Below are 26,212 nucleotides of genomic sequence, written 5' to 3' on the forward strand. Positions count from 1 at the left end.
TGTTTACAGCATTCTTCATGAGAAAGAAACATTCCATTTTTATATTGAGAATCTACTATACGGCTAGAAAAAAAGTGCGTTACAGAAGCCGATAAGCGACCACATTTGCGTGTTGATACTGAAGGGCCAATTCTTTAGTTACAAATCAGCATCTGTACCCCAACGAAGGATAATCCTGATGACGTGAAGGATGCGTTCTATAAGAACCTTGATAAGGCTTGTCAACGGGGATGCAAAAGCGCAAATTGAGAGAGAAAATGTCTTCCGCCCAGTTCTTGGTACGAAAAGTTTCCATTCCGATACCAACTATAATGGTCTGCAAACTTGTGACCTTTCCTGCTGCTGCTTCTTCTCATTGGCATTACATCCCAAACATCAGCACTTCAACAGTGATTAACTGCGAGATTTCTAAGCCAAGTTACCATTTTTGCATTCGTATATCATGAGGCTAATACGATGATATTTTTTATGCTCAAGGAAGTTTATGCTTTAAGGTTCCCCCAAACACACGCGACGCGACAGTCGCAACGCGATTCTATCGCTTGGCGACAGCGATTCTGTCGCCGTTGGTATGGAAGCGTAAATCAAACATTGCCTGCAGCGACCCAACGATAGAATCGCCGTCGCAGCGATGACATCGCTTAGGTCTGGGGGAGCCTTTATAGCTGCGCATCTTACCGCCCCTGGTGCTGTTAGAGAGGGATATTAATCAGCAGTACCTATTTCGCACGTAAAAATATCCGCAAAACGGCGCAAACACACTTGGCAACATTCGAGTAGCGACACTTGCTCACAGATAGATCACGTGCTGATTGACGGAGGGCATTTCTCGGACATTTTAGATGTAAGGTCCTAAGGGGCCCTCCTTAGCCGTGCGGTAAGATGCGCGGCTACATAGCAAGACCATGCTGAGGGTGGCTGGGTTTGATTCCCGGTGCCGGTCTAGACAATTTTCGGATTGGAAATTGTTTCGACTTCCCTGGGCATAAAAGTACCATCGTGTTAGCCTCATGATATATGAATGCATGAATGGTAACTTGGCTTAGAAACCTCGCAGGTAATAACTGTGGAAGTGCTTAATAAACACTAAGCTGCGAGGTGGCAATGTCCCAGTGGGTGATGTAATGCCAAAGAGAGAGAGAGTCCTTTCCCGAACATTGACATGGATACTACCTTGTAGTTGGAAAAATTCGGGTACGACTATCCATCATCACGAATTCATGAAATAAAGAACGACGCGTTCCAATATCCAACGCTTGGTAGTTGAAGGGGTTATTGTACAGTACCGGCAGAAGCTGGACAAGCGCATAGGGACCGTACACTAATTACGTAAGCATTTTTTCTGGGGTTTCCAACTTCCCCCATGTAAGATTTTCCCCATACAAATATTTTTTTATTTATATGGAACGTAAGAAATTGTCAAACCCCCCTCCCCTTGCTTACATAATTGGTGTACGCCCCTGTCGTGACCCGGACGAGGTTTTCAAGCTCGACCGTTCGTCGCAACAATACTCAGCAAACTGAACTCTGTTATCGATTCGTCCCAACACGAACGAAAAACCAAAAACACCTTTGCGTTACCATGGAGCACAAGATAGCACTCTACACGCTGATCAAAATGGATCAATAAATGAGTTCATATCGTTACAAGGAAATAATCTCAGTGGAATTTTGCAATAACTCCTCATTCTTATCTTATTCACTACATTCTTTCCCTTCTCTACTCTGGAGACGCATTAGAAACTTAAAATACCTATGTAGCTTGAAGAAATATCCGAGGAAATATCATAATTCATTCCTTTTAAACCAATATTAAATTACCCCCTTTTCAAGAATTAAGAAAAATATGCGAACGACTCTATATATTCCTAACCTAATTCAAATTGTATTCAAAACCAAGACCAATCAAAATCAAATCTAAATACAATCCAAATTAAATTTATTTTCAATCCAAATTCAATCCAAATCCCAACCAAATTCAATTTAGATTTGTTCGCGACAAATTCAATTTAAATCCATAATCAATTCGACTCCAATCCAAATCCAATAAAAATCAATCCAGATTTAATTTTAATCCAATCCAAAACCAATCAAAATCCAAATCCAGTCCAAAAACAATCCAAATTCAATCCACATTCAATCTAAATACAAACCAAATCCAATTTAAATTCAATCCAAATTCAATCCAAATCTAATCCAAAGCCGATCCGCATCCAATCCAAATCCATTCCAAATTTAATGCAACTCCAATCTAAATCCTACTCAAAACCAACCGAATTGAATCCAACCCAAAACCAATCCGAAATCTATCCGAACAATCCAAATCCAATCCGAATCTAATCCAAATACAATCCAAATCTGTTCCGAATTCCAACCAAATACGATTCGAATCCAAATCCACTCACAATTTTATCCAAATTTAATCCAAATCCAATTCACAACCAATCTAAATTTGAATCCAATCCAAATTAGATCCGAAAGTATTTGATATCCAATTCCGTATCTAAATTCAATCCAAAATCAAATCAAATCCAATTTCTAACCTATATGAATCAAAATCCATTCCAAATCAACTCATAATCCAATCTGAATTCAATTCAATTTTAATCCATATCTAATTCAGAACCAATATAAATCCAATCCAAATCCGATCCTAAAACAATCCAAATTCAATCCGAATCCAACCCAAATCCAATCCAAAAACAAATCAAATCCAATTTCGAACCAATGTAAATTCAAATCCAATCCAAATCCGATCCGAAACCATTTGATATCCAATTCCGAACCAGTCTAAATCCAAATCCAAAACAAAATTAAATCCAATTTCTAACAAATATTAATCCAAATCCAATCCATATTCAATCCAAATCCGAATCCATTCCAAATCCACTCATAATCCAATCCCAATTCAATCCAATTTTAATTCAAATGTAATTCAGAACCAATCGAAATCCAATCCAAATCCGATCCTAAAACAATCCAAATTCAATCCGAATCCAACCCAAATCCAATCCAAAAACAAATCAAATCCAATTTCGAACCAATGTAAATTCAAATCCAATCCAAATCCGATCCGAAACCATTTGATATCCAATTCCGAACCAGTCTAAATCCAAATCCAAAACAAAATTAAATCCAATTTCTAACAAATATTAATCCAAATCCAATCCATATTCAATCCAAATCCGAATCCATTCCAAATCCACTCATAATCCAATCCCAATTCAATCCAATTTTAATTCAAATGTAATTCAGAACCAATCTAAATCCAATCCAAATCCGATCCTAAAACAATCCAAATTCAATCCGAATCCAGCTCAAATCAAATCCAATTACGAACCAATCTTAATTCAAATCCAATCCAAATCCGATCCGAAACCTTTAGATATCTAATTCCGAACCAGTCTAAATCCAAATCCAAAAGAAAATCTAATCCAATTTGTCACTAATATGAATCCAAATCCAATCCAAATCCAATCCAAATCCGATCCGAATCCATTCCAAAACTACTCATAATCCAATCCTAATCAAACTTTTGTCCAAATCTAATTCAGAACCAATCTAAATCCAACCCAAATCCGATTATAAAACATTCCGAATTCAATCCGAATCCAACCCAAATCAAATCCAAAAACAAATCAAATCAAATTCCGAACCAATCTAAATTCAAATCCAATCAAAATCCAAATTCTTATTTTAGTTTTATTTTCATCTGATCAATAATTATTTCTGTCATTTTTTGTTTTCATTCCAACATTTTTTTGGTTTTCGTTTAACAAACTCTCTTGACTATTAGTTTCATTTATCTCATTGTGCTTTTTTGTCCCCCGGCCTACTCCTCTGCCCTTCTGCCAGGGAGCCTACCGGGGACGCTAGCATTCACCTGTCTTTTTCTCTTGTCTTTTTTTTAATCTTTCTTTGCCACTTTTATTTTTTGTGCCTTTTATTTTGTACCTTTTCTTTGCCACCCGGCCTACTCCTCTGCCCTTCCGTCAGGGAGCCTACCGGGAGCTCTAGCATTCTTTTGTTTTGTTTTTCTTTCGGGCCTTTTGTTTTGCACCTTTTCTTTGCTACCCGGCCTACTCCTCTGCCCTTCCGTCAGGGAGCCTACCGGGAGCGCTAGCATTCTTTTGGTTTTTTTTTCTTTCGTGCCTTTTGTTTTGCACCTTTTTTTGCCACCCGGCCTACTCCTCTGCCCTTCCGTCAGGGAGCCTACCGGGAGCGCTAGCATTCTTTTGGTTTTTTTTCTTTCGTGCCTTTTGTTTTGCACCTTTTTTTGCCACCCGGCCTACTCCTCTGCCCTTCCGTCAGGGAGCCTACCGGGGACGTTAGCATTCTCAAGGTTTTTTTTTACCTTGTCTTCCATTTTCTATTTTTTTTTCGAAAACACATATTTTTTTATTTACCTGATTCCGATGACACCGATTCCAATAAAAGTAGTCAGGGAGCTCAACCAACAAAAAAAAACTGAATTGAATTCTACCGGCTGCGTCATTGTCGTGACCCGGACGAGGTTTTCAAGCTCGACCGTTCGTCGCAACAATACTCAGCAAACTGAACTCTGTTATCGATTCGTCCCAACACGAACGAAAAACCAAAAACACCTTTGCGTTACCATGGAGCACAAGATAGCACTATACACGCTGATCAAAATGGATCAATAAATGAGTTCATATCGTTACAAGGAAATAATCTCAGTGGAATTTTGCAATAACTCCTCATTCTTATCTTATTCACTACAGCCCACATAGGAGATGTCAACGGATCTGGCGACATCAACCGATTTCTTTCTTTATTTCTTTATTTGGAGCAGAGAAAAGCCCATTTGAGTAGAACCATGGGATCTTTCTCAAATGGGTGCAAAACCTCCTCATCTGCCCATATAAACAGAAATACAATAATTCCAAATGATACATTGTTTGACTTAAATTACTCAATATTATAGAATATATCCTAATGGCCTATGCTAATGTGTGATACTGTTGGAAGCTGAGAGGAGTGTAGTAAACCGTTTCCGAAGAACACCACGGGAAAGGATAAAATCAAACGTGGTGGAGCAGTGATTGAACATGCGACACATACTAGTGAATGGCTCATTTTGCGCATAGTTTGTGCGAGCACCTCTCAAAAAAATGAAAGTGGACGGAAGGGGATGCTAACGTTCAATTGAGAGAGCAAGGCCGGGCAATCAATTCTAGATTCCAGAAGATAAGCAATAAGTTGGCAGCGTGCTTCATAACTTGGTAAGTTATTTGGATCATTCCAAGGAAGACGGGCGTAGAGCAAACGAACGAATTTTCGCTGAATTGTTTCGATTCGTATTGTGCTGTTTTGGTAGAAAGGAGCCCATATATCTAATGAATATTCTAGTTAGGACCTAACGCGCAGTAGAGTAATTTTAGACATTGAATGTTATCGAAGTGCTTCGCTATGCGGAAAATAAATCCAAGTGTTTTCGACGCTTTCGATTTGATAAAGGCGATGTGGTCTTTGAAAGTCAGCTTAGAGTCTAATAAAACGCCTAGATCCTTAGCAACAGATTGTCGTCTAATAGTTGTAGATCCGATTTTGTAACGAAAGTCAATCGTAGAGCGCTTGTATGAAAATGATTTGTGGAACAAGTGCAGCGCAGGAAGTGCTAGACACTGCCAACGAAATGGTTGGTTTGACGAGGTGTGCCAGTGAGTGACGGACGAGAAAAATCCTGTCAGAAGTCAGATGCTAATGTCTCGTACCCGTTGCAATAGAGAACGAGCAGTACAGCAACGGCAGAAGAGAAACGAATCCACCCCAGAAAGAAAAGGCAGCACGAAGAGAGTGTGATAGCGCAGGATCGCAGGAGAACATGGATAGAAACGATATGCGGAGCCAGTTGGTAGCAATACTTCGAAGATTTGTTAAAATGATGAAAACGAAGACGTGTATTAAGAAACAGGGTGGGCATAGTCAAGCTGTGTAACCACCAACGCTGGATAAGATGAAGAAGGCTCTCACTGATTATTCGTTGCTGTTTTTTATAGCAGGCTTGCAGGGCCAGACACCAACCACCTAAATTTTTAGTGGACCATGGTGCACAATTTTGCTTAGAGTCCCTCACTGGCACTCGCACAATGAACAACCACTCTGACGTGAAGAACAGACCCTCGATCAGATTTGCACCCCCGGAGAACAACAAACCCCACTTCCCTGTCAACATACGACCATGCTGCCGTAATCTGAAAAAGGGACGTATACGCCATTTTTCAAAAATAGTGTTAAATACATCGCGCTCTTCCAAAGAAAAATGGAAAACATTCATTCATTTCATTTATTTAGTTTACATCTAAACAGATAACACTGAATCAACAATTTGACAATTCGAATGCGCCCCCCACGCTGGACAAGTCGTTTTGTACCTGGTCAGCCCACCTCTCTCGTTGCGCTCCACGCCGCCTTGTATCTGCCTGTATAAGCGAACACCATCTTTGCAGGGTTGCTGTCCGGCATTCTTGCAACATGTCCTGCCAATCGTACCCTTCCGGCTTTAGCTACCTTCTGGATGCTGGGTTCGCCGTCTTCTTGCACACCGCCAAAGATGGTCCTAAGCACCCGTCTCTCGAATACTCCGAGTGCTTGCAAGTCCTCCTCGATCATTGTCCATGTTCCATGTCCGTAGAGAACAAACGGTCTTATTAACGTCTTGTACATTACACATTTGGTGCGGTGGCGAATCTTGTTTGACCGCAGTTTCTTCTGGAGTCCGTAGTAGGCCCGACTTCCACACATGATGCGCCTTCGTATTTCACGACTAATATTATTATCAGCCGTTAGCAAGGATCCGAGGTAGACGAATTCCTCGACCACCTCGAAGGTATCCCCGTCTATCGTAACACTGCTTCCCAGGCGGGCCCTGTCGCGCTCGGTTCTGCCCACAAGCATGTACTTTGTCTTTGACGCATTCACCACCAGTCCAACTTTTGTTGCTTCACGTTTCAGGCGGGTGTACAGTTCTGCCACCTTTGCAAATGTTCGGTCGACAATGTCCATGTCATCCGCGAAGCAAATAAATTGACTGGATCTGTTGAAAATCGTACTCCGGCTGTTACACCCGGCTCTCCGCATGACACCTTCTAGCGCAATGTCGAACAACAGGCACGAAAGTCCATTGCATTGTCTTAGCCCCCGGCACGATTCGAACGAACTAAAAAAAATGGAAGACATGCATGTTGTAATTTGTAAAATGGAAAAAAATGGAAAACATGCATGTTGTCTGTTGTAACTTTTTCCGATTACGGCAGTATAGTTCCCACCGGGGTTGGTTACCCGATCCTTTCTAAGGTTGCTCGTATCCCGGCCAGCTCCACGAGGAGGTAGGAGTACAAGCTGGTGGGTAAGAGGCTGAGGAACCCGAGATGGGGTCTATGTTATTCCTTCAGGTACGCGAAATATCAATGGTGCGCTTTATCCAGCATATGAGAAGGACGAAGATCCCGGTCGAACTTCTCAAACTTGGAAGTAAGCAGCTGGTTTAATCGATCCACCACATTATGATTTCTTAGTAGCATACGATTCAGTGAAAAGAAATAAGCTGTGGCAAATGTCTGAACATGGTTTTCTGGTGAAACTGGTTAGGCTGATATGCCCCCCCTCCCCCCCAATAAGTTCTTTATCATGACAGCTTGCAAAAAAGTCTTTACATTTACGATATGTAGCATACAATGAGAGATTTTTTCCGCAAGCTGTCATGATAAAGAACTGATTTGCAGAGCTATAAACTCATGATAAATTTCTTTTTAAAAAAGCTTCAAACGTGGGGAGCCCCCTGCTTCTGTGGATGCATTTCAACTTGTTTTATGCAGCAATGTGAGAAAATAGGGCAGTGGCAAAAGTGGCGACTTTTGTGCGATGATAGGCTTAACCATTATAACTCTACAAAGCAAAGTACATAGTAGCGGGTAGAGATGACTAGATGGAAAGTTGTTTGAAGCTGTTGAAGAATTTGTCTACCTTAGTACGCTTGTGACAATGATGGATTACGCAAGCAGCTTAGGTACCGCAACATGCACGGACATAAAGCGTGGACGGGGTTTTCGAGCGAAAGGTGTTGCGTACAATAATCGGAGGGAACTTATAAAATGGTGTGTGGCGCAGACGTATGAATCAAGTGTACAAAGAAGAAAATATTGTACGGAAGATTTCAGAGGGCTGGTCACTTAGTGCGAATGTCGGAGAAAGAATAGCGAAAACAATTTTCAAAATTGAACCGGATAGAGGCCGGTGACTTCATGGAAAGCCACGAACAAGCTGGCTGCACGCGGCGGAATCAGACCTAGAACCCTAAACGTTCTGAGAAACTGGAGGAACATCGCCCAAGACCGACGGTTATGGAGCTATAAAATACGCCAGGCATAGGTGTATCAACGCTATAGCCAACCAGGTATTTAGGTACCAGGTAAGTAGAGTTAACGTTCATTAAGTTTACTATGTTCTGAAAACTCATATGTGAATATGTACATTATGTGGAAAATATTGATTTGAAAAATGTATTGGCAGTAACCACTTTTCCTTCGATTGAAGGGTCGTGGGTTCGAGTCCCATCTAAGGGAAAGTGGTTACCTCCAATACATTTTTCAAATTAATATCTTCCATATAATGTATATATTCACATATAAGTTTTCAGAACATAGTAAAATAATGTCCACGTTGGCAGGTTTAATACCCGGAATATAGGCCATTAACTTTGATTAAACTGTTCATTAGGTATTTGTGTTTTACTGCTTTCAAAATATGTTTTCGAGACATTTGGAAATGTTAATTTTAAAACAAATAATTTTACATATGCACAACATGTGATAGATTTAGTTCGGAAAAGGTATTGGAGGGTAACCGCTCCCTTCGGTGGGGTTGATCCCACGAAACCAGTGCGCTAGACAGGTGCTTTCATTAATACGAAGCTCCGTCGTCCTCCGCAGCTTAGCGGGTACTGATGAAACCAAATTCCCAGCACCGGGCACGTTTTTGCATTAATTACTATGCATTGCCACCATACTTAAAAAAATGTTTGGTTTTGAATTTGGGAAAAAAACAATGATTTTTCAACGATATAGAAATGCTAATATCATCTTCCACACTTAGACGTACATGTTCATTAGAGTGGGGCGTCATGGTCATTTTTTCAAATCAATGGTTTTTCGAAGCCATTCTGGGTCCTGAACAACTGTGCAGAATTTGGGGCCGATTGGTTACTTCCTCGGTTTCCGCATCGCGTTTTTAGTTTGTATGGAAATTAGTATGGGAGAACATATATTTTTGCATTTCTACTACTAGAGGTCTCAGTTCATCGTAAACCAAGTGGTACATTGCGTTAAAGTATAACCCAAAGGATGCCAAAAAACTTTGCTGAAGAAGGCACGTTGCTGGAACGCCCACAAAAAAAGTTATAACGCTTCGAACATTGAGTGTTCAAACCATATGCGAAAAATAGTTTATTCTGCCAGCACTGCATTACTACGTAGAATTTAACTGAGTGTTATTTCAAAATAATTGATCTTATATGGCTTTATAGCTAATGGGAGCTATCCGGAATTATTTCACAAAGAAAAAAATCCGACAAGAAGGAAGATGGGTTTTGCCCTTCGATAACCATACACGGAAGAAAAAAAGTACCCAAAATTGAGTATTTTTAAACTTACTTTTGAGTTATTTTTTCTCTTCTCTTTCATCCACTCTTTCTTTTGTTGTCAACAACAAAAGAGCCAAACAATCCAACAACGCCAGTTCAATACGGGAAGCCAACTTTGAGTTTTATTACCTGAGGTCGAAATTGAGTAAATTAAACTTACATTTGGGTGAATAAATTTTCCGTTGGGTACTTTTTTAACATGGGAGTAAAGGCAAACTACTTCGACCCTACTTACTCAATTTTGGCTTCCCGTACGGATGTTCGAGGTTGGGTGAATTAAACTCACTATTGGGTAGTTTATTTCTTCCGTGTAGGTTGTCCGGTAGTGCTGGCAGAAACATTGATTTCTTGTACACCCGATTCTTTTTTTACACGGGGGATACGTTCCGTGTAAAAAAAGTTTTCAGTTCAAAATTTGAAAATCCGTGTAAAAAAAGTTTTAGGATTTCTCGACGAATCATGCAAAAAGGAGCAACTTTGCAAAAATTTTGTATGGGATTTTTTTTACACGGCCGTGTAAAAAAAATCCGTGTAAAAACAGAATCGGGTGTATATGGTTTAAACTATCAATTTTCGAAACGTAATAACATTTTTTGTAGACCTTCCAGCTACGTACCTTCTTCGGCAAAGTCTTTCGGCATCTTCCAGACTATATGCTAACGTATTGAGTCACATGATTGATGATAAATTGAAGCAGCTAAGAGCAAAAATGTAAAAAGGTACGTTTTCCCATACTAATCTCCATGTAAATTTAAAACGCGATGCGACATGCGAGGTTGCAACCAATCGAGCCCATATTTTGCGCAGTTGATTGGGGTCCCAAAACGATTTAGAAAAACTTTGATCTCACTTGATCGGACGAAGTTTACGTTTTTCCATACAACTGCGCTCCACTCTAATGTTCATGATAGAGTTAGAGGCGAAAGTATAGATTTGATAGTTCCGTTAAGATACGACAGGCATGAAGAATGTATTGTAGAAACCTATTTAAAACCAATTTTCGATAGCAAACAATGGGACCCCGCAATATACAATCTTTCTCTGTTCTATGATTTGTAGCTTCTTTGGGTCATTGTGATATTAAAGAAAAACAAATTAGAGATGGCAGTATGAACCTTTTATTTTCCTTTTAATAAAATACACGGATTACATTTGTGCCTACAAACACACAACGCAGGTCGTTGGTTATTGACAGATTCGAATTTTCAATATTATGTACCAAATATAATGCCGGTTTAGTTAACAGCATTTAATCGGTCTATGCACTAGTAATGGAGTATTCACTATTGTAAATATTTTGGGACTATATATGGCGTTTTGTTATTATGCGATCAGATTGCACTGTGGATGACTTTACTTGATTACGGACGAATCTAGTTGCATGTCTTTGTTTGCTCATTATCTTTTGTCAGATTCGTATTCTATTGCTTGCTTTCCTAACTATATAAAGAGGACATATGTTAGCGAGTAAAGTCTAGAAAAGTTATTAGTTTTTTGTTTCTTATGGCAGAATAAGGGAAATTTTTAAAACTTTACAGTCTACTAATAATTAGTACTTTCCACATGTCTTTCTTCTTTACTTCAAAAATCAATCTTTTCTTTTCAGCGCCAACATTATTGGTATTTATAACAGAATAAATTTCTCTAAACAAACAATTAAAAAAGCACCGCTGCAATGATAGTACTGGTTTTATAGTCTAGGTCTTGGGAATGCTTTTCTAGGATTATTCAATGTTGCAAAAGAGTTGTTAATTTCTCTTTCATGACATTGTAGAGCATAGCATTGACAAAATCGACTTTTAGCGAGTAAAAATGGAACCGGAACTTTTTAATATTAACAATATTTCCATAAGACATTACACAGATAAATGATATGGATATTACAATCTAACTGATGATGCTAAGCGCGGATGATGGCAACCCATAAAAATGAAACATCCTAATTGTAGCTCATAGTAGTTTCTTTTTTGCGTTTCCATTGGAACCTGTAAAATAGAATAATAATTGATTAAGCATTATACATTAACAAGCTTCTCCTTATTACGGTTTTCAGAAAATGCTATTTTTCAAACTTAGTTTTTAAAACTCAAAGATGCAGCTTATCGGGTTGTACGCAAAGGTGGCGTAGGACTACGTAGCTATACGAAATGGATAATCATTTGTCATCATATTTGCTCGCAGGTCAACCGGATCAAGTAGCCGAATATCAGCTCCCAGTTGGATGGAATTTTAGTCTCCAGCTGTGGAAAAGGGATTAACATGACTCATCGGCCGCATCGACGCTGAAGCCACTCGTCTGCCACATCAGAATCCCAGAAGATGCCACCCTAAAAATGTTTAAAATAGAGGAAAAATAAGCAGAATCGAAAGCGGCGCGAAACCGAACGCAAATATATTTATTTGCATCGTTCGGTTTCCGCCCGCTTTGGAATCATACATGCATCGTCTCTATGGCGCCGGTGGAAAAGTGGGAGGAACTTCAAGAATTATTTACAAACAATCTTCACCCAGACAAACAGACATTCGGTTTAAGTTTTCGAATTTTCTTCTTTTAATGACTTCTACGTGAAGTTAAACGATTTACAATGATATGGTAATGCTAATATCATCTTCCAAACTTAGACGTGCATGTTCATGATAGAATTAGAGGCGAAAGTATAGATTTGATAGTTCCGTTAGGATACGGCAGGCATGAAGATTGTTTTTATAGAAGTCGATTTGAATCATTGGATGGAAATGAAATCGATTTTCTCCGGCCCACCATTTTATACAAAAGAAGGTTGATTCGAGATGATTTGTGCGAAACTTAATCGTTTGGTGATGACAGCAAGTTGCCTTTCGGTAGCAGAATCATAAGCGCGCGGCGTATCGTAGGAAGATGATGCAATAAATTTGTTCGAATGAATAGAATCACTAACAACAAATAAGCTACCATGCCACCTAAACAGTCCATTTTTGCAATCAACCATTTATGTTCAGAAAATGCTAGTCCTGAGAAAAACCAATTCACTTTTCCTAATTCGCCTTTCTAATAACTAACTGAAACTAAACGCTTGTCGTAAACTTGCGTTGAAATTTCACTTCGTGCTTTTATTGTCCGACGGGCATTCGATAACTTTTCGCTAATACGCCACTATTTGGAATTAAATTTTATCATCGTCACTGGTGGCGCGGGATCGCAACAGACGCCATTTTTGTAATCAATCCTTTCTTCACATACAACGCTGGTTCGTTGAGGTTGAATGATCTTCAGCAATCCGCAAGTTGCTTGATTTTGATGTTTCTGCTTGCGATGCATGTTCGTGATTGGTTGGTTTTTCTATTTCTAAACTTTTCTAACCAATGGACAATTGTTGATCTTTCCGCCGCATTCTAAACAAAACTCATCAGCCATATTTTAACAAATCGGGACCGCTTTGCGATTTGGGATTTTGTAAACAAACATGGGAAGGCGAATTCCTGCCAAAACAAGCATTTCATGAGGAAACCACGATATGGATCCGATAGATTAAGCTTTCCTCTACCACACTCAGGAAAATCGACACATACTTTATGGCAAAAATCCATGTATTTTGAAATATGCATATCATGTGTCGGCACATACCAAATTGCATACAAATTCACACATGGATACGATGACCCACATAGATAGTATGTATGAACGCTCATGTAATGCATGCGGGCGCATGAAATATATGTGTCGAAAATATGGAATGCATTTGGCAACCCCCATTGCAAAAATCCATGTGTAAACTCATGAATATAATGCGGAGTTTTTTGTGAGTGCAGATAAGGGAATTAGTTTAGGATGAAAACGCTTGCATTCTCCGGAATTCATGAAGCAATGTTTGTTTACAAAATAAGTTACGCCCAAATCGCAAATCAGTCCCGAAATACATTTAGTTTCTTTTATCAATTGACCAATTTCTTTCCTAATCTTCTATCCTTCCCACGCAATTTCAGCGGCTGGTGATGAGCCGGGTTTGTTTTCTCCGAATATTCCTAGCCATTTTACCCTTCACCTCCAACTTCTTCGCTCGCTGAGCCTCACAACCCGCCGGATTTGTAGACACAAGTTCCCGCATTCATGATCCTGTTTCTTCCGTTCGACCCTGCCATGCGTCCATGGGAGCCACGTGACTTTCGTTGCACCATACTGCTCTGTCATGGTTTGTCTTTCGATCGCCACTTTTGGCTCCAGCGGCAATGTGCACGATTGAGGTGGAACTTACTTCGCCTTCGTCCGGCAAGATCACTCAGGCCCACTGCCCGAAAGACAGAACGATGCTGTTAAACCTGCTCCCCTACATACGTAGACGTTGATCGTTGAGGCCGACGGTGGAGAGAATTAAACAAGTGTGAAGCTGTCGAGAAGAGTAGACGGAGCGTCGATTTATTCTAAAGTTTGCTCTCATCATCTTCGACGCATGTGCTTTTGTCATGAGCAAACGACGAACGATCGGAGTGTCAGTTAAGGTGATGTATGTAGCTTTGCTGATGGAATCATTGTCGTGCGTGGTGCTTGACGAATAATTGATTAATTGGAAGGATTGTTCACAGCAGTTCTTCATGCTATTTTCGCGATGCAGTGTGAGTTTTATGGAAAGTGTCGATATTTTTTCAATTACTGGCTCATAATCTTCGTGACGAAAAATGAAACGTTACACTTTATATCAATTATAGATAATAAATAGATTGAAAAAACAGTGTTCTCAGATAAATACAAAGAAGCGTTGACTCTTCCTTGATTGAATTCTTCTTCTTCTTATTGGCATTACATCTCCCACTGGGACATTACCGCCCGCTGCTTAGTGTTCATTCAGCACTTCCACATTTATTCACCGCGAGGTTTCTAAGCCAAGTTATCATTACCATTCGTATATCATGAGGCTCACACGATGATACTTTTATGCCCAGGGAACACGAAACAAATTCCAAACCGAAAATTTCCTAGACCGGCACCGGGAATCGAACCCAGCCACCCTCAGCATGGTCTTGCTTTATAGCCGCGCATTTTACCGCTAGGCTAAGGAGGGCCCCTGTAATAAGGTAAACCTTGATTTAATGGTCCAAAAAATTAGAAATTCAACTGAGATATTAACGTTCAAGGTCTATCATATTTTCGTGTAGGTCTCCGATTTTCGCGCTCGGAAGGTGTTCCCCCTATATAGAAAAGACATACGTAGTCCTATGCTAAATTTTTATTTCCGTTTCATGGTTGTGATCACCACATGGCCTTGTGGATATACTTGGGAGGGATCAAAGTGCTTCGTACAACAATTCCACGGGAGGATGCAAATGTTATGTATTGTTGGCCGTTGTCATTCGATAAGGTGCGTGAGCGTTCATGTTGCCAATGATGATTTAGACATTCCTCAGTAGGCAACAATCATATACTTCAGCTGTGCATAGAACGCTTCTATATTATCGTTGGGTCGCCCGTCGTGTGAACAAGTGTTGATGCTGTAGTTGAAGAATCGGCTTTTTATCCTCAGTTTACACATCCTTGCGTTAATTGACTGTCACCCAAACACGCTTTGGCGTATCTTGCCCAGCACTATCAAGCTATCAATGTATTAATATTAAAGGTGTCTTATGTAAAACACATATTTTAAGATATTATGTGAAATATAGCGGAATATAAAAATTGTTGTACATGACATCTCGAATCGTAGTAACTTTCTACAATATACTGCATAAGCATTGCCAAAAAATGCCTTATTTTTCCTCAAATATATTTCTTATTACAGAGGCCGTTATCAGCATTTTTTTAACAGTAATAGGGGAAAGACGGCTTTGGCAGGTTTTGTTCTATTATTGGCATTAGGGTTTTTGTCGACCGAATTTTATGAAATTTGGCCACAATATTCTTTGATATGCAAAGAATGTTTAGGCCAAATTTGAGCCTAGTCAGTCATAAAAAACCCCCTGCCAATAAAAGAACAAAACCTACCAAAGCCGTCATTCCCCCTAGATGTATATTTTTTTGGCACGGCGAATGCTGGGTAAAGCGTACCATTGGTACTTCGCGTACCTGAAGGAATAAAATAGACCCCATCTCGCGGTCCTTAGCCTCTTACCCAGTAACTCCTATCCCTACCTCCTCGTGGTGCTGACCGGAATACAGCAAACCTTAGGGAAGATCGGGTAACCAGCCCCGGTGGGAACTGTGGTCGTATGCTGACAGGGAATGGGGGGTTTACTCCTCTCCGGAGGTGCAAATCTCACAACAGCGTCTGTTTTCCATGTTATGGGGGCTGATCATCGTCCGAGTGCCAGCGAGGAACTCGAAGTGAAACTGTGCACCATGGTCCACCGGAATTAAGGAGGAATGGTCCTCCGGAAATTTAGGGGGTTTGGTGTCAGGCCCTGCAAGCCAGCCAAAAAAACCTACGCAACGAATAATCAACAAGAGATTACGGACCGGAACCATCGGCGAAGACCACTGCAACGAAAAGTGACTAGCAATTCGAAACTCGGTTCGTGGAACTGCAAATCTCTCAGCACACGCATACTCGCCGATGTGCTCAAGGACCGTGGATTTGGCATCGTAGCGCTGCAGGAGGTTTGTTGGAAGGGATCAATGGTGCGTATGTTTTGCGGTAATCATACTATCTACCAGAGCTGCGGCAACATACACGAGCTGGTAACAGCTTCCATAGTGATGGGCGATGTGCAAAGGCGCGTGATCGGATGGTGGCCGATCAACAAGAGAATGTGCAGGATCAAAGGCCGGTTCTTCAACTTCAGCATAATCAACGTTCATAGCCCACACTCCGGAGGCACTGATGATGATAAGGACGCATTCTACGAGCAGCTGGAATGTGAGTACGACAGCTGCGCAAGCCACGACGTCAGAATCATCATAGGAGATTTGAATGCTCAGGTTGGCCAAGAGGAGGAGTTTTGACCGACAATTTGGAAGTTCAGCGCTCACCGGCTGACGAACGAAAATGGCCTACGACTAATTGATTCCGCCGCCTCCAAGAATATGGCCAATCGCAGCACCTACTTCCAACGCCTTCCGTATCGGTACACCTGAAGATCACCACTGCAGACATAATCACAAATCGACCACGTTCTGATTGATGGACGGCACTTTTCCGACATTATCGACGTCAGGACATATCGTGGCGCTAACATCGACTTTGACCACTATCTGATGATCGTTAAACTGCGCCCAAAACTATCCGTCATCAACAATGTTCGGTACCGACGACCGCCGCGGTACGACCTAGAGCGACTGAATCAACCTGATGTCACCACTGCATACGCGCAGTATCTCGAGGCAGCGTTGCCGGAAGAGGTTGAGCTCGATGGGGCCCCTCTTGAGGACTGCTGGAATACAGTCAAAGCAGCCATTAACGATACTGCGGAGAACAACGTCGGGTATATGGGACGAAGTCGACGGAACGATTGGTTCGACGAAGAGTGCAGACAGATTCTGGAGGAGAAAGACACAGCGCGGGGGGTCACGCCGCAGCAAGGTTCCCGGCAGAACGTGGAACGTTATAGACGGAAGCGGAGACAGCAGACCCGCCATTTCAGGAGAAGAAACGCCGCCTGGAAAAAGCGGAGATGAAACAGCTGTGTCGTTCTCAAGAAACACGCAAGTTCTATCAGAAGCTCAACGCATCCCGCAAAGGCTTCGTGCCGCGAGCCAAAATGTGCCGGGATAAGGATGGGAGCATCTTGACGGACGAACGTGTGGTGATCGAAAGGTGGAAGCAGCACTACGAGGAACATTTAAATAGCACTGAGAGTACAAGCAGTGAAAGTCAAGGCAGCGGAGTAAATGACTACGTCAGTTTAGCGGACGATAGAAGCCAACAAGCCCCCACCTTGAGGGAAGTTAAGGATGCCATCTAATAGTTAAAGACCAATTACCCAAGCAACCAAAAGTTCAGATAAAAGGGGATGTTTTGGCTTAATCAGCTCACATTTTAAGTAATTTTTTGTATGGTGGGAGCGCAAAAGTGAACTTGGAAGTTCCGTTAAGGTGCTTGGAACTCAATGTGAACCAAAAGTGAACCAATTGGTTCGGTTAGGAACAAATTTAAGTAAAATCAGAACTTTTGGTTGCTTGGGAAAGCAGCTGGTAAGGATGGTATCGGAGCTGAGCTCATCAAGATGGGTTCGTAAAAGCTGGCCACTGGCCTGCACAAACTGATAGTCAGAATCTGGGAAACTGAACAGCTACCGGAGGAGTGCAAGGAAGGGGTTTTATGCCCCATCTACAAGAAAGGCGACAAGCTGGAGTGCGAGAACTTTCGAGCGATCATCATCCTTAATGCCGTCTATAAAATGATATCCCAGATCATTTTCCGACGTCTGTCACCTTTAGTGAATGAGTTCGTGGGAAGTTATCAAGCCGGCTTCGTTGACAGCCGCTCGACAACGGACCAGATCTTTAGTGTACAGCAAATCCTTCAAAAACGCCGTGAATACCAGGTCCCAACGCACCATCTGTTCATTGATTTCAAGGTGGAATACGACAGTATAGACGGCGTAGAGTTATGAAAAATTATGGACGAGAACAGCTTCCCTGCGAAGCTTACCAGACTGATCAAATCAACGGTGGATGGTGTGCAAAACTGTGTGAAGATTTCGGGCGAACACGACCAGTTCGTTCGAATCGCGTCGAGGACTAAGACAAGGTTATGGATTTTAGTGCCTGTTGTTCAACGTTGCGCTAAAAGGTGTCATGCAGAGAGCCGGGTGTAACAGCCGGGGTTCGATTTTCTACAGATCCAGTCAATTTATTTGTTTCGCGGATGACACGGACATTGTCGGCCGAACATTTGCAAAGGTGGCAGAACTGTACACCCGCCTGAAACGTGAAGCAACAAAAGTTGGACTGGTGGTGAATACATCGAAGACAAAGTACATGCTTGTGGGCGGAACCGAGCGCGACAGAACCCGCCTGGGAGGCAGTGTTACGATAGACGGGGGTACCTTCGAGGTGGTCGAGGAATTTGTCTACCTTGGATCCTTGCTAACGGCTGATAACAATGTTAGTCGTGAAATACGAAGGCGCATCATCTGTGGAAGTCGGGACTACTACGGGCTCCAGAAGAAACGCGGTCGAAAAAGATACACCACCGCACCAAACGTGTTATGTATAAGACACTGATAAGACCGGTAGTCCTCCACGGACATGAAACATGAACAATGCTCGAGGAGGACTTACAAGCACTCGGAGTATTCGAGAGACGGGTGCTTAGGACCATCTTTGGCGGCGTGCAAGAAGACGGTGTGTGGCGGCGAAGAATGAACCACGAGCTCACCCAGCTCTAAGGCGAACCCAGTATCCAGAAGGTAGCTAAAGCCGGAAGGGTACGAGACAGCGTGGAGCACAGCGAGCAAGGTGGGCAGAACAGGTGCAAAACGACTTGGCGAGCGTGGGGTGCATTCGAGGATGGAGAGATGCGGCCTCGAACCGTGTATTATGGCGTCAAATTGTTGATTCAGCGTTATCTGTTTAGATGTTAACTAAAAAAATGAAATGAAGACGAATAATTTTATTGGCCAATTAATCACATTTCGTTTTAAATATGAATAAACTTATGACCATTTTTGAGGGAAATTACATCCTATTCTTATGCGCGAAATAAGGAACCAATGGTCTTAGATTAATACCACACATTTTCGTATATATATATAGCAACACCAACAACTTTTGAAACCAACATGTTTTTTTAACTCAGAATCATTATACCGTGACCTGCCCTAATTCCGCGCATTGGCTAATACCGTGGATTTTTTTTTCCAAATTGATGAATATAGAGTGACTGTCTGCCATGAACATCACATTATTTGGTGAAATGCACAAGTATATAGCAGAAAATGTTAGCAAATAATTATTGTAGGTATTTGTAACGTATATTAGGCTTTAAAAAATAAATTTGATTTTGTATGCCTCGACCAGTCAAAACTATTCACCCGCTTAGTATTCTTATTCATCTTATTGGCATTACATCCCCACACTGGGACAGAGCCGTCTCGCAGCTTAGTGTTTACTTAAGCACTTCCACCGCACCGGGAATCGAACCCAGCCACCCTCAGCATGGTCTTGCTTTGTAGACGCGCGTCTTACTGCACGGCTAAGGAGGGCCCTCCCGCTTAAAACATTTAAAATTAGGGTTATACTGCCGTCATACGCATATTTGTCCCATGTTTGCTGGGATTCCCTATATACATGAGACAGTTATGCGTATAACGGCAGTATATTTCCAAGTCTAGTAACTTAATTTTTCAATGATGTTTGCTTCTATTATTTCATTGGGCCCATTTTTACAGCTATAATTGTATTGCTGGGTATTAAAATGGCATTTAAAGTTGTTGTTTATGCACTTTTATTTATCAAAACAATTGATAATCAATAAACATTTTGAAACCGGTTATATTGAGAAGTTGCTCACTTCCCAAGGTAATGATTCTTTTTAGTACCGTGACCTGCCCTAAATCCGCGCATCGCTTAATACCGTGGTTTTCATAAAAAATCAGAACCTGGCTATCATGAACATCACATTATTTGGTGAAATGTTCAAACATAATATGTTTGAACATTTCACCAAATAATACGATGTCCATGATAGCCAGGTTCTGATTTTTGATGAAAACCACGGTATTAGGCGATGCGCGGAATTAGGGCAGGTCACGGTAGGTATCTGTATAAAATAGTAATTTTTTAGCACGTTTTTCTTTAGTATGACCTAACAATTCAATTGAAATTTGTATATAATTAAATTGTTTACATATTTTATTGTAAATATGCTCTTAAGTTCATCATTTGAGCTTTAGGTATTAGGCAATTTTGTGCGCGGTATTTGGAATCATCTTCTGAATATGTGGCCGACGCTGTTATTGATCTTTGTATTTATTGAGTTACTGAAACTTGAACTGACTAATCCCAGCCAATCGTTCAGTTAATTCATTGTGCAATTTTACTGATTCTGATCAATCACGGAGTAGCAACCATAGATATGTACATTCAGTAATAGCTATGCTAAGCTTCTACTTCTTTCTTTAATAGCTCCACATTCCAACTGAAACTTGGCCTGCTTTTCAACTTAGTACTCTATTTAGCATTTCCTCAGTTAGTATTGAAAACTTCTCTATGCCCGGCATTGCATGGGTATGTATCTTGTGTGGCAAGTACTATGGATACTATGCCCAGTGAGTCAAGAATGTTTCCCACTCGAAAACATCCTAGACCGGACCGAGGAATCGAACTCGTCATTTTTGGTTTGGCTATCCTACGCCTTTGCTCGCAAGGCTACTGGAGACCCCTAAGCTATGCTAGCGATTCTCAATATTCTTCCGAAAACCGCTTTTGTAACCGCATGGAATCAAATTGATAAAAATAAAAATATGTGTCCAACGTACCTTAAAACAGTGTAGAATCCAATCATCTGCAATCATTGCTTAGCACCAAAACTATTCAATGACTGGTTACGGCGATGTCAGTACAGTCCCGTGTTGGACCGAACCGGTGCTGGAATCTTCGAAAGGCCTTTTTCCCGTCGCGGTGACAGCACCGAGGGAATTTCCTTACAATTGGCTCCCTCTGATGTGGTTGAAACAGTTGAACTTCGTTTGGATTGTGTCTTCGGCGAATTACTTATGTTGCGATCAACTATCCCATTGTTGTTGACCCACGCGGTTGTGAAGTCGTCGAATTCGGGTCCACCTGGCGTCATGGCTTGGGGCTGATTTGAAGAGTATTTAGAGAGCAGCTGCTTCACCTTTTCAATGATCTGCGTATCATTTTGAGCTCCCGCTGCTGCTTCTATGAGCTGCTGTGCGAGAACCGAAGTTTGTCCGATTTTGCTCGGCGATGTGTTCACAGAACTACTGACTGGCTTAATTTTTCTGCCATTTTTGTCATATTGGGATGTTCTGACTGGAGAGTTACGGGATAATTGTGCCTGGTGGGAGTTTACTTTGGTATCAAATGTGTCAACAGTAAGGGGCGTTCTTTGCTTGGTGGTCCTGCCACTCCAAGTATTATCTTTTTGGTCCGCTGAAGGGTTCGGCTTCCGTACAGATCGATAAGTAGGAATTTTCCTACTCAATGTCGACGCTTTGTCGCTAGCGGGCGTTGTTGAACCTTCGGCACTTTTGCGCCTCGAGGGCAAGGGGGATTTGGGAATTTTTGACACTGTAGGAGTCTTTAACGGTACTGGATTATTTGCGTCATAGAGATTTTCGGAAAATCCTGTCTTTCTCAGTCCTGTGCTGCTAGCTATGTCTATCGTGATTTCATCATCTGTGATGAAAACGCCAGATTTTGCGAAGTTTGTCTCTGGAGTATCCACGCAATCAACGGTATCCGGCAATTCGGCGACCTTATCGATATCATCGGATTTGGCTGTTCCTTCATCTGAGATTGTCGTTAAATCCTCATCGTTTGCCTTCGAACTACTTTCATCAGTCGGCGTGACTTGTGAGTCTGAGGTTGTCTGCTCCAGATGCGCTATGAAATAATGAAAATAAAAGATTAAGTTAGAAAGGTAGAAAAAATTTCACTTTTGCTGTTCTACAACCAACTTTCAACAATTGTTAGTCTTTTGTTTAGTTGTCTTCCTAATCCATAACCATTCAAAAGTAGCATCTTTTGAACTTAATTCAAAATAGTTTCTGTGAAATTTATATAATTTTTGGCAATTGACCTTTCCCGTTGAAAATTGTATCTCATTTTATTGTCTCAGTCGATTCTTTGACTTATTCAAGGTCAACTTTCCCGAAGAACCCATGTTTTTTCAAGGCTCTAACTATTTAAAAAATCAAAAACAAAACCCGAAAAAGTGCTGCACATGTGGCCGGAAAAATTCACCTGATGTTCAAATGTCACAAAGTGAAAATCTAAATAAATACAAAATACACAAAATTTCACACTTTTTCATAGTAATGACAAATAAGCATATCCAACAGAGCAGCATAATGAATACAAATATTTCCAAAAACTAGCCACTTTTGTACCGCAAAATCATTTGTTTACTTAGGTCATGTTCTTTGTATCTGTGCTAAGCACAAGCAAATATGGTGGTCGATGGGAGTACCAAATTGAAATATTTTTTTTTTTGGTTTTGGTACTAAACTAAGTTTGTTTTTCTAACTCTTCCATGAAAAACATCCAACAATAATAATATTTTGTAGGTAATCCTCCCGATTTTTCAATTTTGACTAGTGCCTAAAAATTGAACAAAATAAATAAGTTTATGATGCGCGAAGATAGGGCACATCACGGTAATGTCTACATTTATATATATGAACAAATCCTGAAAATTTCAGACAAATACGAGAACATCATTTCAACCTGACGTGCCTTGGGAAGGAGATCGCGCCTTTCTTATTATGTATAACATGATGACTTACCGCTAATTTCAGCATCTTCGTTCGAGGCTTGGCTGTACAATGACACCCTTTTTTGCACCTGACCCGCTGCTGTTCCGTTGGATTGTATTACTCCCAAACTGCGATATCCCTCATCACTAATTTCACTACCGTTGTCGCTGATATTCTCATATTTGCTGGTTTTGTCCTCGGCGGAGGACTCAGTCTTACTGCTATCAGTTATAATAGAGCCGTCACGATCGCACTCAAAGTGGACCGTCGCTTGGTGTAGTTGATTGCTTCCGCTATTATTAACAGTCGTTGCTTGTGTCGTCGTTGAACTCGAATCCAGCGAGTGTTGCTTTTTCTTCATATCTAAACGGCGGGGACTAGGCGACATCGAACGGCGAGTCAAATTTGGAGAAGCGAGGTATCCCTTCTCGTGTATCTGTAAAGGGAACAATTTGGCATTTAATTCCAATTATTGTGCGCTTCGTCACTGAGTCACTTACGTGTGCCGCCGTAGACTCATTGTTCTGGTTAATTTTACGCTGTGCGCTTGGACTACGGCTTCGACTGCGCGCGCGGGACGGCGGCGACAACGTGCTTCCCAAGTTATCCATATTGGGTGATCCAGTCTGTGCGGTATGACTATTTGACTTGCTTGACGGCGTAGGTGATCTAATGCGAGCAAATACGGTACGAAAATCAATAAGGCAAATAGAAAAAAATCTTCTAAAGGATTCGACAATATTAGCAATTTAGGATCGTAGAAGTCAAATAACAGGGTAGTCCAAAACGTTAAAAATGAGTAGTATATTATTATCTTAGTTTGAATTCGTAAATGAAGACCTTCTATCTACAAATCTCGGGTACTTATTCAAAAGGACGTATGTGATTTTGTAAACAAAGATTCAAACGTCGATTTGTCAGATCTGATAGTCCTCCCACGCAAACCATCACCACAGACAGATAGGGGAAGCCTTCGGCTACCCGTTGGTGGTGTTGGTTTGCGTGGGTGTGCCATCAGATTGGATAAATCGACGTTTTAATCTTTGTTTACAAAATCACATACGTCCTTTTGAATAAGTACCCGAGAAATGTCTATTAAAAGAAGTTACATTGATATAATTATAATATAACAATATGTAATAATCACAATAACTTCGGAACTTTATCATATAAATGGGAGCGCAACGTTGGACATGGGGTTCTTTTTAAAATTACGTAACGCTAAATTTGGATATTTTGAACCCCCACCCTCCCCCACGTAACACTTTTTGTATTGAAGGTTCAATTTTTTGTATGGGCCGTAACGCTCGGCTTGACCCCCTCCCTCCCCCTTCAGCGTTACGTGATTTGTGAAAGAACCCTAGGTAGTTAGGCAGAAAGGGCAGATATTGAACTTAATTCAGCTATCTTCATGTCAAGAGCTGTTCTTTGGAGCATTTTATGCCTAACGTCTTTTGTCTTACGTATATTATGCCTAACATAATTATGCCTTGTGTATTTATGCCTATCGTACTTATGTTTAGCGGGTTATATCATATATGTTTTCCTTATTAGGGCGAAACTCGAGTCCACACTCCTTCTTCTTCTTATTCTTATTACATCTTCTTCTTATTACATCTCCACCATAGGCGTAACTAGAGTCTCGGTCTAGGGGGGGGGCATGGCACCAGCTGGTGGGATGTAAATTTCAAAGGCGATTTAAAGCACTGTGCGCATGGATTGTAATAGAAAATTTTTGACTAAGTTTATCGCTCATTCGTTCTAGAATCTTCTTCGAATTATCTATAAATGAAATTCGATATGAATATATTTCTGAAAGTTTTCAAGCATTTCCATGATTATTTAATGCATAACGATCTCGATTTTTTTGAAACTTGAAATTTTTGAAACTCTTTAGATGTGGAATAAATTCCACGAAATTTTGTCATAATCAATATAAGTATTCATGCAATTCCAAAATGTATGCTATGTGCTGAAATAGTTAAGTACCGATGAACACAATTTTGGAATCCTAAAGTGTTTTTTATGAGTCATAAATTCCATGAGTCATAAAATTATGAGTCACAAATCAAATTCCAGAATAACATAGGGTTTTTGTAGTTACTGACGTTAGGAAGAGGCTTTATTATGGTTTTCTGAATAGGTAACCCGGGTAGAAGAAAATAGCAAAAGAATAACAAGTTTTACCATTAATATATGAATAACAGAATAGCAAAATCTGATGTTAGTTTGTTTGATATAGTTGCTAAAATAACTAAAATAATAGCAAAAATTGTTCGAGCGAATAGCTAAAAAATAACTCATTTTGCTATTATAAGAGCAAACCAATAGCACAATATTCATAGAAAGGAAAATATCAAAAACAGTTATTATTGATATGTTGAAAATGCAAATGATAAATGAATAACAAACTTTGTTATGATTGCAAAATGTGTTCTTCATTTGTTGTTCTGTTCTTCCATACAATAACATAATAATAACAAATTTTATTATTATAACAAAATTTGCTATTAGGATGCTATTTTATGTTATTCATGAATAACATAGGAATAACAAAATCTGATATCACAGCAAAATTTGTTATTATTATGTTATTTGTTTGTTATTCACCTCTACCCGGGATATGTTGAAAATGCAAATGATAAATGAATAACAAATTTTGCTATGATTGCAAAATGTGTTCTTCATTTGTTGTTCTGCTCTTTCTCACAATAACATATAAATAACTAATTTTACTATTACTACAAAACTTGTTGTTGGGATGCTATTTTATGTTATTTATGAACAACATAAGAATAACTAAATCTGATATCATGGCAAAATTTGTTATCATTATGTTATTTGTTTGTTATTCACCTCTACCCGGGGAGAGATTTCTCTGCAAGAATCAAAGAGACTTGAGAAGCAACCAAATCGATCTAAATTGTGCTGCAAAAGAAATGTTCTCTGATACGAACTGGTTTCTAAATCTAATTTTTTATCCTAAAAAACAAATTCTAACTAAAGCAGGCACAAAAGAGTTTTCCGATGATCCTTATGAAATCGCCAAAAAATTAAATGGAACAAGATCTTTTTGAGGATTATAAAAATATTTCTTTAATGCAATCTCTGTTGTGAGTGCAAAGGTTGCCTAAGTTTTGTCCTAATACTTTCAATGGAATGCGTTGTTGATTTTTCTGTCATTGTAACAAAGATTCTTAA

At 40.4% G+C, this 26,212-nt stretch overlaps 1 protein-coding gene across 4 annotated transcripts in view; it reads right to left on the bottom strand.

The window, feature by feature from the left end:
- Positions 1-10,761: 10,761 nt before the first annotated feature.
- LOC134224403 (GAS2-like protein pickled eggs) overlaps positions 10,762-26,212 on the bottom strand; it is a 166,384-nt gene continuing 150,933 nt past the window's right edge. For all 4 annotated transcript variants that reach the window (XM_062703728.1, XM_062703729.1, XM_062703727.1 and 1 more), the window contains 4 exons: positions 23,512-23,680; positions 23,042-23,447; positions 21,050-22,139; positions 10,762-11,646 (listed from right to left, as the gene is read on the bottom strand). In XM_062703728.1, the coding sequence (XP_062559712.1) occupies positions 21,127-22,139; positions 23,042-23,447; positions 23,512-23,680 (1,588 nt within the window). In that variant the 3' untranslated portion in view covers positions 10,762-11,646; positions 21,050-21,126. The remainder of the gene's footprint in view (positions 11,647-21,049; positions 22,140-23,041; positions 23,448-23,511; positions 23,681-26,212) is intronic.

The sequence above is a fragment of the Armigeres subalbatus genome, chromosome 3 (assembly GCF_024139115.2).
Source record: "Armigeres subalbatus isolate Guangzhou_Male chromosome 3, GZ_Asu_2, whole genome shotgun sequence".
Classification (NCBI taxonomy): domain Eukaryota; kingdom Metazoa; phylum Arthropoda; class Insecta; order Diptera; family Culicidae; genus Armigeres; species Armigeres subalbatus.